Source organism: Hemiscyllium ocellatum, chromosome 3, assembly GCF_020745735.1.
Source record: "Hemiscyllium ocellatum isolate sHemOce1 chromosome 3, sHemOce1.pat.X.cur, whole genome shotgun sequence".
NCBI classification, from domain to species: Eukaryota; Metazoa; Chordata; class Chondrichthyes; order Orectolobiformes; family Hemiscylliidae; genus Hemiscyllium; species Hemiscyllium ocellatum.
The window spans coordinates 51,825,307-51,837,427 of NC_083403.1; the positions used below are offsets into that span (position 1 = coordinate 51,825,307).

At 39.7% G+C, this 12,121-nt stretch overlaps 1 protein-coding gene across 1 annotated transcript in view; it reads right to left on the minus strand.

Annotated features, from left to right (window-relative positions):
• Positions 1–12,121, minus strand: part of snx17 (sorting nexin 17) — a 74,549-nt gene that overhangs the window by 35,786 nt on the left and 26,642 nt on the right. Inside the window, exon 6 of the mRNA XM_060849970.1 lies at positions 1,114–1,204. Within this exon, the coding sequence (XP_060705953.1) occupies positions 1,114–1,204 (91 nt within the window). The remainder of the gene's footprint in view (positions 1–1,113; positions 1,205–12,121) is intronic.

Genomic DNA, 12,121 nt, shown 5'->3' on the forward strand with positions numbered 1-12,121 from the left:
ATGTAAGCTATAAAGAGCTGAAATGCTAGAATGCTGATCACAGTCTTAGTCAACCCATTTAAGTTATTGTGGTTAGTACGACTATTTCTCTTTATTTTGGAATGATATGACTAGTTAATTTTCTGGCAGGATTATGGGCAGGCAGGACATTCTTCCAAGAGTCATTTTGCTTATTAGATTACTTACAGTGTGGAAACAGGCCCTTCGGCCCAACAAGTCCACACCGGCCTGCAACCCACCCATTCCCCTACATTTACCCCTTTACCTAACACTATGGGCAATTTAGCATGACCAATTCGCCTGACCCGCACATTTTTTGTTTTCTTTAGCTCGCCACTCACATGACAAAGTCAAGAAAACATGCCAACCTACTTCTGAGATGGATGGTTCAACTTCAGATGTTTCGTCAACACTAGGTATCATCATCAATGAGCCTCTGGTGAAGCACTGGTGTTAGGGACCCACTTTCTATGTGTGTGTTTAGGTTTCCTTGGGTTGGTGATGTCATTTCCTGTGGTGATGTCAGTTCTTGTTATTTTCTCAGAAAAAGAACAGGGGCTGACATCATTAACCTAAACACACAAACAGAAAGTGGGTCATTAAGTGCTTCACCGGAGGCTCACTGATGTTACCTAGTATGGTGACGAAACATCTGAAAATGAACCTTCCAGTTCAGTGAGCAAACTTGTATCCAGAACCTCAACCGGAGATGCAAATCTTAAAACTCGCTATCATGTCTGAGCCTTCAAAACCCAACCACAAAATGCACATGTAATCTAGGATGTAATTTCTTACAAAGAATCATTTGGCATATACTTTAACAATTTCTGAGATGGCTGAATACTTATGTCAAAAATATCAATTTCTTCAACACGGCCACAAAACGGAAGAAATAGAACTAAAAAATAACTATCAAAATCAGAGAAGTTCATTATCCAAAAATTAGCAGGTTGTTGCTCTAATTCATTTTAAATTTGAACAGAAATGGATAGTCAATCTGGACAAACTAAGATTTCCCAATTAAATATATGGATGCAAGTCTATATTGATAGTTAAACATTGCAAAAGATTTAACTGAAGGGAGAAATGTGGGAATTTAATCCATAAACTTACAAGAACAACTATCGTCACTTCCTTCCCGGATAAGGAAAAGACTGAAGTATCCAACCAGATCATCAGGAAGGTCCAGTTTTGCTGCAACTGCCTTTAAGAACAAAAAAAGTCAAAATACCTCTGGAAATTAATTTTAAAATTAATTCAAGATAAATTCCAGAGAAACCAGCATACAAATCAGAAGCATCAGATAGGCCAGCCTCTTCATTCTACTGTAACATTCAATATGACAACAGCTGATTAGATCACTCCACATTTCTGCCTTTCTATAATCCATCATCCTCTTATGAATTTATCACTTTCCTAAAAATACTTAAAGATTCTGCTCTACCACTTTTTGATGAAGAGCTCCAAACATGACAATCTGACAGAAGATCCATGTTTCTAGTGTTGTCCTGTTTAGAAACAATGAGTGACCCCCAAGTTCTAAATTCTCCCAGAAGAAAAAACACCACCTCTGCATTCACCCTGTTATACATCACACCAAACTCCATTTAAACATATCCAGATGGCCTAGACACGTTTTATCTTATTGAAAGGCAAATGTAAGGTGCTAACGTTTCAGATGTAACTATTTGTTTAAAGCTATGTGGTGTAACAAAACACACTTTATTCTCAATCCAGTGTCTGACAGAAAAAGAACTGGCTCAACAGAATAATTGAATATTTAACTAGTAAAGCTACTGTTCCAATATACAGACATTTCATAAACACACCTTTGGCAAAGGCAAATTTAGCAAAACAGATTGTCTCACATACGATGTTTCTCCAGTTTAGGAGGAAAGAACTAGTGAAAATTTTGGCAGAGAGATAGAAAACTCTAGCATTTTGCTGTAGCAGGGAGAGACATATGGGGGCAGCACCGTGGCTCAGTGGTTAGCACTGCTGCCTCACAGCACCAGGGACCCAGGTTCAATTCCCGCATTGGTGACTATGTGTGGAGTTTACACATTCTCCCAGTGTCTGCATGGGTTTCCTCCTGGCGATCCAGTTTCCTCCAAAGATGCGCAGGCCAGGTGAACTGGCCATGCTAAATTGTCCATAATGTGAGGTGCATTAGTCAGGGGTGAATGTAGGGTGGGGGAATGGGTCTAGTTGGGTTACTCTTTGGAGGGTCGGTGTGGACTTTTTGGGCCAAAGGGCCTGTTTCCATACCGTAGAGAATTTAATCTACTGTGGCAGTTTTGAAACCCCAACTGCTGAAGGCTAAACTAAAACTCTGGTTATCGGAGAGCCTGACTCCACCCATTCATGCTGCTCCTATTGTTCCAGCTTTAAAAACAAACCTCAAAAACTCAAAAGCTGTTTACTTTATTGGCTTGGAGCAGACGGCTCAGTACCGCTGTCTCAACCTTGCTTTATATTAAAAAAAACACAATATACCACTTAAAGCCAAAGTATTGTCACAACTTTCTGAAGACTTCAGGATCAATCGAGTCACCTCCACGCAAGTAGATACAAACCTAGCCTAGCTTTCTTCACACTTTGAACCTGTATCTGCCGAACGAACCTTCTCTGATCTGATTCTAATGCATTAACATTATTCCTTCAAGGAGACTCGAGTCACAGAATCAGTTTTTACAGCACAGGCCCCAAGTCCTGTGTGTCCATACTGGCTATCAAAAATTTATTTCAAACCCATTATCCAGACTTTGCCTTTAGGTTTGTTCATGAAATCGGTTTTTAAACATCATAAGGGTTCTTGCCTCTACCACTTTTTTAGGCAATGAGTACCAGATACTCTCAACTTTGAGTGATTTTCTTTTCCCTCCTAAATCCCTTCAAAACCCCTGCCCCAATTACTGACTGACTATGGGGAAAGGTTTTCCCAAGGATGTCCTGTCTATGCCCTCAGTACTTTATATACTTCAAGCAAATCCCATTGTGTCCTACTCTAGTCTTAAAAAAAGCAACCTGACACCAAATCTCCCCACATAACCGCTCCGGGTTGGACAAATCATAGTAATGTACAGTCTCCAGTGCAATCACATCCTTCCTGTCAGTGCAAGTTCTCCATATGTGATCTCACCAATGTTCCGTATAAAGCATAATCTTCCTACTTTTTTTATTCAATTCCACTCACAATAAACAAGAACACGATTAGCTTTCTTAATTAATTGCTGTAGCTAATAGCACTTTGTACCTCATGCACTAGGACAGTCAAATGCCTCTGTATATTAGAGCTCTGCAACCTCTCAACATTTATTCTTCCATGATTGTGGATACGTTTGTCAACCTGGGAAGTTGATTTGCAGACATTTTGTCCCATTTAGGTGACATTTTCAGTGCTTCAGAGCCTCCTGTGAAGGGCTGCTGTACTCTCTCTTCTAGGATTTATTTGGTTCAGTTTCTGCTATTTCTGGTTGATTGCTGTAGGGGCCGATATATGGTCAACATTCTTGTTGATGGAGTCCATGGGTGAGTTCCATGCTTCTAGAAATTCTCTGGCTCTCCAATGTTTAGCTTATCTTTTGATTGTTGTGTTGTCCCAGATCGGACGTGATGGTACAAAGAACACAGAATGGTGAATGCACAACAGAAGTGTACAAGACACACACACACACACACACACACACCCTGACCAGGTCCTGAATTACACAGCAACCACCTAAACACAAGCAAGAGAAGCTGCATTAGGACTTTTTTTCAAAGAGGCTACAACACACTGCAGCACTCCCAACCTATGAAGGGAAGACGAACACCTCTATAGTGTATTGGCAAAGAACAGATTTCCCCACAACTCCATCTGCAGATGGCTAACAGATAAAACGTGACAAGGGCATGCCATGACCTAACTCACTAGCCACGCTACCTTACATAAAAAAATGCCTCGAACTGACACCCAGACTTCCCTGACCACTGGGATTCATGACAGCCCATAAATCGACAGCTACGCTCAGACAATAACTCATCATAACAAAAGACCCTATACTCAATAAATGCAAGACTAATGTCATTTACAGGATTCCATGCAAAGACTGCACGAAACACTATACAGAGGAACCTCGATTATCTGAATATCGGATTACCTAAGGTCCCGATAGAAACATTACATCAAAGAGCTGTTTCAACCCTGATTAAAAACTAACTTGTCTCACTGCTGCCGAGAACAGTCTTGGACAGTCCAGGCACCATCTCCAAATTACTGACCTCCTGCCCTCTTTCACTGGAGTTCTACATAGGGGTGTACACTGAACTCCCACTTCGCCAACATTGTCCAGTACAGGACAAAGGTCGAACCTTTCAAAATGTCGAGCTAAAAAATTGTCCGTATGGGGCATCTGTGGGGAGCATGTGGTGTGTGCGTGCGCGTGGATGGGAGTGGGGGAGCGGGCTGGGAGCAGGTGGGATTGGGGGAACGGGGGGGGGGGGCTGATGATGTTTGGTTGGCGGAGTTTGGGGGTTGTCAGCAGCTAAGGTGCGAGCAAACGGAATGGGGGCAGGGTGGATCGGACAGAATGGGGGGGGGGGGGGGGGGGGGAGAGAACGATGTTGGGGATGGGGTGGTGGTGGGCGGGGTTGAGGCGGGCAGCGGGGACAAGGTCTTGTGCACAGTATGCTCTTGCCTAGTCTCCTGAACAGGGAGCAGACATCACAGAAAACCCCGAGCCCCAGGAGGAAATCAATTAACCGAATAATTAATTAACCGAACGAAATAGTGCCCGCCCATCTCGTTCAGATAATCCAGGTTCCTCTGCACAGGGCAAGCACGTAGACAACTAGCAATCCACATCCATGGACACCAACTAGCCACTAATTGCCACGACCAGCTGTCCCTAGTAGTCATACACACAGGTGACAAAGACCACACATTTGACTGGGACAGCACAACAATCATAGAATGAGCTAAACAGAGAAAAGACAGAGAATTTCGAGAAGCATGACATTCAGCCACGGACTCCATTAACAAACACAGACCTAGACCCAATATACTGACCACAACAACAAAACTGGAACCAGCAACTGGATGTACCAGAAATGGAACCAAATAAATTTCAGAAGAGACAGTACACAGGAGGCTCCAAAGCACTGAAGATGTCACCTAGGCAGGAGACGAAACGCCTGCAAATTAACTTCCCAACTTGGAGAACAACCATGACAACCAGCACCTTAGTTACAAATCTTTGCACAAGTCTTGAATTTATTCTTCCAGCTAAAATGAACAGTTTCACATTTTCCCTCATTATACTTCATTTGCCAAGTCTTTGTCAACTCACAATCTATATCCATTTGTAGTTTTTTCATATCTGCTTCACAACCTTCTCTCCTCCTGTCTTTATGTTATGAGTAAATTTAGCAATGATACTTTTGGTCCCTTCACTCAAGTCAAGTCATTTACTTATAAAAGACCGAGGATGTAGTACAGATTCCTGTGGGACATCACTTATTGTATCTTCACAAACAGGAAGTGACCCATTTCTGCCTACTGCTTCCCACTAGCTAGGCTATTTTTGATCCATGCATTTATACTGCCACGCACCATGAGCTTTTACTTTCTGAAATAACTCTGGATGTGGCACATCAGTAATTGTCTCCTAAAAATCCAAATAATTCAAGAAATCCAGGTACGTTTCCCTATATCCATAGTTCATGCTATTTCCTCAAAGAATTCTGATGAATCACTGGCACCTTTGCTCAATGGTTAGCACTGCTACCTCACAACACCAGTGATCTAGGTTCGATTCTGGCCTTGGGTGACTGTTCAAACTTCAAGCAGACATTGTCCCAATGTCTGCGTAGGTTTCCTCCGGGTTCTGTAGTTTCATTCATCAGTCAGGAGTTAGGGAGGTGAGGTGGATTGACCATGATAAATGTAGGGGTATGAGGACAGGGTAGAGGGCTATATCTGGGTAGGATGCTCTTTGGAGGGTCGGTGTACACTCGATGGGCTGAATGGCTCCTTTCTGCACTATAGGGATTCTATTAACTTGATTAAATTTTACTTTCTTTTCAAAAAAAAAATGTTGATTCTGCCTTATTATGTTGTATTTTTCAAAGAGCCCTGCATTAAATTTCTTTAATAGCTATGAACATTTTCCCTATGATAGATGTTAACGTTAACGTTCGTTAGTTTGTCTTTATACACCAGTTTGATCTTTTGTTTCTCAGTTGGGAACTGACATTCAATAAATGTTATGGTGTAGGTACTACACAAAACAAAATGAAAGAACTGCAGATGCTGTAACTTAGAGACAAAAATAGAAATTGCTGGAAAAGCTCAGCATGTCTGGGAACATCAGTAGAGAGAAATCAGAATTGATGTTTTGTTCAGAGGAAGGGTCACTCAGCTTGAAACATTAACTGATTTCTCTTCCACAGATGCTGTCAGACTTGCAGTGCTTTCCCAGCAATCTATATTGTTGTGTCTGATACGGTGTAGGTACTGGAGAATACTTTGGCTCACAATAAACTTGGTAAAAAAATCCAAGCAATGGCTCTGTTGGCAGTTTAGGAGTTTGTTGACTTCTTTCTACAGGCTATATTTAACAAAAGCTAGCATGTATTTTAAGTAGCCAAACTGACCAACATTTAATCATTTTCATGGTAATGATCTCTCTTTTTGACTTATGTTACATTTCTTCAAAATTTACAAACACTTTGTCATATAAACTTCACTTTTAAAATGTGTTCTCTACCCATGTATGATTCCAAGGGTTGGTTCCTTATCTTTGCCTTATGTAGCCATGCAGCCATGTAAAATCATCTACAGATGCACTCCCTTTGGAATGTTATGACTGTTTCCATCCTTCACAATTATAATCAGCAGCATATTAACTATTGTACTTGTCAAGAAAGAAGAATTAGGGGAGGCAAAAAGATTTCTCAGGACATTTGGTTAGAAGTTGAATTCTACTTTTTGCTTCAGATATAAAAAAAGTAACCCCAAGGAAGGTAGCATTAGTGACAGATGACTGAATTGCAATATTTAAATCATTAAGAATTTCTTTTTGCACACTTTTATCATATTTACCTTTCATTTAAATCATTAACTGACTAAAATCACCTTTCAATTCTTTTAAGGTTTTTCATTTGTTCTTCTGACCTATGATTCCATATTGAAATCATACACACTTTTTTTCCCAAAATCAATAGTCCTATTATTTGACAATCCAGCACTTAGCCTCTGAATTATCAAGCTCCTTGATCAGTCAAAACACTATCACATTCCCAGTGACTATTCTTCATTGGAAAACTTAGAAACCGAAACTTGAAAGGATTTGATTTTAGGATAAATACATACACTTAAAGCCTACATATGCAAGTTGTGTGACTTGGCAGGCCTAGCAGCATAAAGCAGTGTTTCCCAAACTGTGGTAATGATTTTCCCAAACTGTGGGGTCACCAGCCAAAATGTTGGAGTCAGGAGCTCCAAAGCTCCAATCGAGTCCTGACAGCAGTTGTCCCTTTCTAAATCCTCGCCAGTTTTATTTCAAGTAGTGGGCGCAGTGTAACACGGCAACAAGAGTGGACATGTTTGAGGCAACAAGACTCATGCTCTTTATTTTAAAAGACAGCCCGTGGATTAAACAACTGCTGTCTACTTTGAATCCACGGAGCAATAAAAATGAGATCACAATGGGAAAACTCTAAATCAATTTGTGACAAGCAATTAATTAAACCTGCTAATTGGTAAGTCAGCACCATACAAAATACTTCAAAAAACCTCAAAATTCATGCTGGTTTACTATTATTATTCTGAGAATGGAAACTTGCCAATACATGAAATGTTCCACAATACATGGTTCATTTCAAATCTCTTCTGAAGTGACCTAGTAAATGCTACACAGGTCAGAAATAAAACACTCCCAACAATCAAATCAGACTGAAATAAAGTATCTTAAGGGGGCTGCTCCTCAACTTTTTTAAAAAATGTAGATAAGAACAATTATTGAAAACATGAAAACAGAGTAGATTCAAGGGATATAGTAAATTAGGTTAAAGGACAGGTCAATACAGATGTAGTGGAAAACATTCAAGGAGATATTTTAGGATATGCAGAACAGATAACATTCCAATTGGCAAGAATTATTCCAAGGATAGGTCCACCATCTGAGATTGGCTAGATAGGTTGAAGATAGATTAAACTAAAAAAAAAATTATGCAAAGATTGGACAGAATATTCGAAAATAAAAAAATTAATGAAAAGGGTAAATTACTTTATAATTTATAACCCAAAATATTGAAATGGATAGTTGGGATTTACTTTTATTTTTATTTAGAGAATAAACAAGACATGTGTTGATTCTGTAGAAAGTCACATTTGAGAAAGATTATTGGAAAGTAAGGAAATGGCAGACGTACTAATCAATTATTTTGTATCAGTTTTTGCTATAGAAAAAGAACTCCAGAGGCAGTGATAATTCAGAAAGTGGAATGGAGGGAGAAACTCGGGCAAATCACGATCATGAGATAAGTCACAGGGGTTGTGGGCTGTCATGTGGTTTTGCTGCACGGCACCCTAGTTGTTGTTGGATTGGTTTTAATTAACTGAAACTCCCTTGATTTGGGTACAGTTCCACCTGAAAAGGGAGGGAGATAGAAAGCAGGTAACTACCAGCCAGTTAGCTTAGTGGTGAAATAATAGCATAATAGTGAAAATGTTTGAAGATATTTCTACAGGACATTTGGATAAGTTCAAGATTAACAGCAGACCCAATGTTTTGTGAAAGAGATAACATGTTTAATTTTTTTTTAAAAAGGAGATTTTACAAATAATGTGCTGTGGGTGACTAGAAATCGGTGAATGTACTGTACTTATCAAATGCCTTCTGGAAATCAAGGTGCCAAATCAAATGTTATTGTAGAAAAACTCATGAAGGCAATAGGACAGTGGCATGGGTAGAAAATTGACTGGCTCATGGGAAGATAGTAGATGTGTTCAGACATTTACAAAAAAAGAGACCACGTGGCCCACTGTATCAGTCAACAAAACATCTTTCTACATTAATTGTTTTCTCCAGTTTTTGGCCACAGCCCTTGATGCCATGGGAATGCAAGTGAATATCTGAAACCTGAATTCTTTTGAGTTTCTGACTCAATCGTCCCTTTGATGATCGACAAAAAAAGTGCCTTTCCATTCCCCTCTATTTTTAGATTTCTATCAAGTTCACTTTCAACCTTAGTTACTCGAAGAAAAACAGTCCCAGCTTATCCGATCTTTCAACATGGCTCAGACCCTCCAGCCCTAGGTCGTACCCCAGTAAGTGCCCTTGTATCCCTCCTGTGATGCGGGGACCAGAACTATATGTAGCATTCCTGTTGTGGCCTAATCAGTATTTTACAATTCCAGCATAACCTCCTTGCTCTTGTATTCTATGTTTCAGCGAATAAAGACAAATATCCTAGATGCCTTCATAACCACCTTATCTCCTTGTTTTATTACCTTCAGGATGAGTGGATGATCCCTCTGATTCTCCAAACTTTCCAGGGTCTTATCTTACACAGTGTCATCCCTTACCGTGTTAGCACTCCCCAAGTACATTAGCTCACTTTCTAGGATGCCACTGCTCCACCCACCTGTTGGGACTGAAGGCTTTGAGTTACAGGGGAGGCTGGGACATTTTTCATTGGAGCACAGAGGCTGAAGGCTGACCTTAGATTTATAAAAACATGAACGGCATTGATACGACAGAGTGAATAGTAAGGTCTTTTCCTTAAGGTAGGGGAATTCAAAACTAGAGAGTATATTTTAAAAGGTGAGGGGAGAAAGATTTAAAAGGGATCTGAGGGCAACATTTTCACATTGGGGTAGTTTGTATGTGGCATGAACTAACATTTAAAAGCCATTTGGACCAGATACATGAACAGGAAATGTTTAGAGGATTATGGGCCAAATGCAGTCAAATGGGACTATTTTGGTTTGGGAAACTTGATCAGACCAAAGGATCTGTTTCTGTGCTATATAACCATATGGGAGGAGAAAGTGAGGACTGCAGATGCTGGAGATCAAAGCCGAAAATGTGTTGCTGGAAAAGCGCAGCAGGTCAGGCAGCATCCAAGGAAGAGGAGATTCGACGTTTCGGGCATAAGCCCTTCTTCAGGCTTGAAGAAGGGCTTATGCCCGAAACGCCGAATCTCCTCTTCCTTGGATGCTGCCTGACCTGCTGCGCTTTTCCAGCAACACATTTTCGGCTGTATAACCATGTGAGCAACAAGTGACGTACTTAGGAAGAGGAAGAACTTCTGCAGTCAGAGGATCTGAATCTTTGGAAATCTGTACCCAGAGAGCTTTGAACCTAACTTTGCAATGAAATTCATGACAGGGATTAAGGTTATTAGTAATTACAAATCGATCAAAGGATATCCGGATAACATGGGAATGCACAGTTAGATGATCAGTCATGAATTGGAATGGCTCATACCTGCTCATTAACACAGTCAATAGACTGGGCTGGCATAGGCTGCAAGGATTATGGTTTATAAATAATTTTCCTCGACAAAAATCATATTAAATAATCCCTATGATTACTTCATTAGTTAGTTAAATTAAAATATTAGAAGTACAATGAATTTGGATTTTAAGTTGAACTTTGTGTTCTAACCCTATTTCATTTCCCATTTGTCTTGCATCACAATTAGTTAAGACAGTAAAGTACCAGAAACTGATATACTGTTTAAAAGATTCTTGAGATTGAGATTTTTTGAGTCAATTGTCCCTTCAAATATCCCAAAGTTACAGATGCTTTGGTCAACACAGGCATCATTTGCATCCTAAGTTCTTAGCATTCTTTTGCTGGAGTTTTGCATCTTTCTCTTTTCAGCGCAGCTTCCCTAGAAGTTCATTGGAGTTTTAAACTCTTTGGCGAGCACACAAATGTTCAAATGAATTCTGCTTGAAAGAGGTATTTCCTGCAGCAAGCTTGCTCTAAAAGAAAATCCTACCCTAGGTCAGAGGTGTGCTAAAAATCTACTTGCTTCTATAACTAATCTTTGGTTAATTCTGATGTCTATTGCTGATCACCCAGAAGACTTGATCACATGAACTGAACAATCAGCTCGTTCTTAAAAAACTTATAAAATATACTTTTCCCCCACACGAAAAAGAATACACAGGCACATACTATTTAATTTTGTTCTCAGCAATGTGATTGTCAAAATTTGGCCTTAATCAGTCCTAGTGCGCCATTCTCATGAATTTCTCATCAGCATAGGTATAACTGTTTAAATGATCTCATTTGTTATGTGTCCCAAAAGCCCTTAAGGCTATCATACTATTCTGACCAAATGCTTACAAAAGCCGCACACCAGAACGAGCCAGTCCTATGACCAAACTTTTTATGCAACAATACAGTAACATTTGTCTGACAATGTGGAAAAGTGGCTCATTATATCCTATCCACCAAAAGCAAGATAAATTCACTCTGTCCAGTTATCATCCTATTAACTTTTTCCCAAAGTTCAGCAAATTGATGGTAGCAGGGAGAGGAAAAATGAATCAAGGAAAAAAGGAAAAGGTTGCATTATGGAGGTGCAAACCTAGCCCTTAAATCATTTGATAGGAAGGCAGTGCAATCAAAGGACCAAGAAAAGTCTTTCCGGATGGATGAGCCACAATTGGGCACTTGCAATCCTTCTGCAAAAATTCCACGATCACAGACATGAATTAGTCTGTATTCTTCAAAGCATAGAATATTGGTCCCCCAGCACGTTATAAGAAAACACATTTCTATACACAAAAAAAACCACCAGAATGGAATAATTTTCATTCCAATGATTTACAACTCTATTTACACATTGCAAGGCATCTTACAAAGCATTCTTTAAAAATTATTATTTTCTCTTGGAATGTGGACTGGTTAGGTCAACCTTCATTACTTTGGAGAAGTAGTGAGGTGCCATCTTGCACCACTAGTTCTGGTTTATAACATTCGCCAATTTTATTTTCCTTCTTTCATAAATGGTATTAAGTAGCAGGTCCAATACAAAATGAAGTCTGAAGCTATGAACACAACAATGTTGGACCAAAAGAATGGATGTTTCATTTCATCCAGCATCTTTCAAAAGTCAA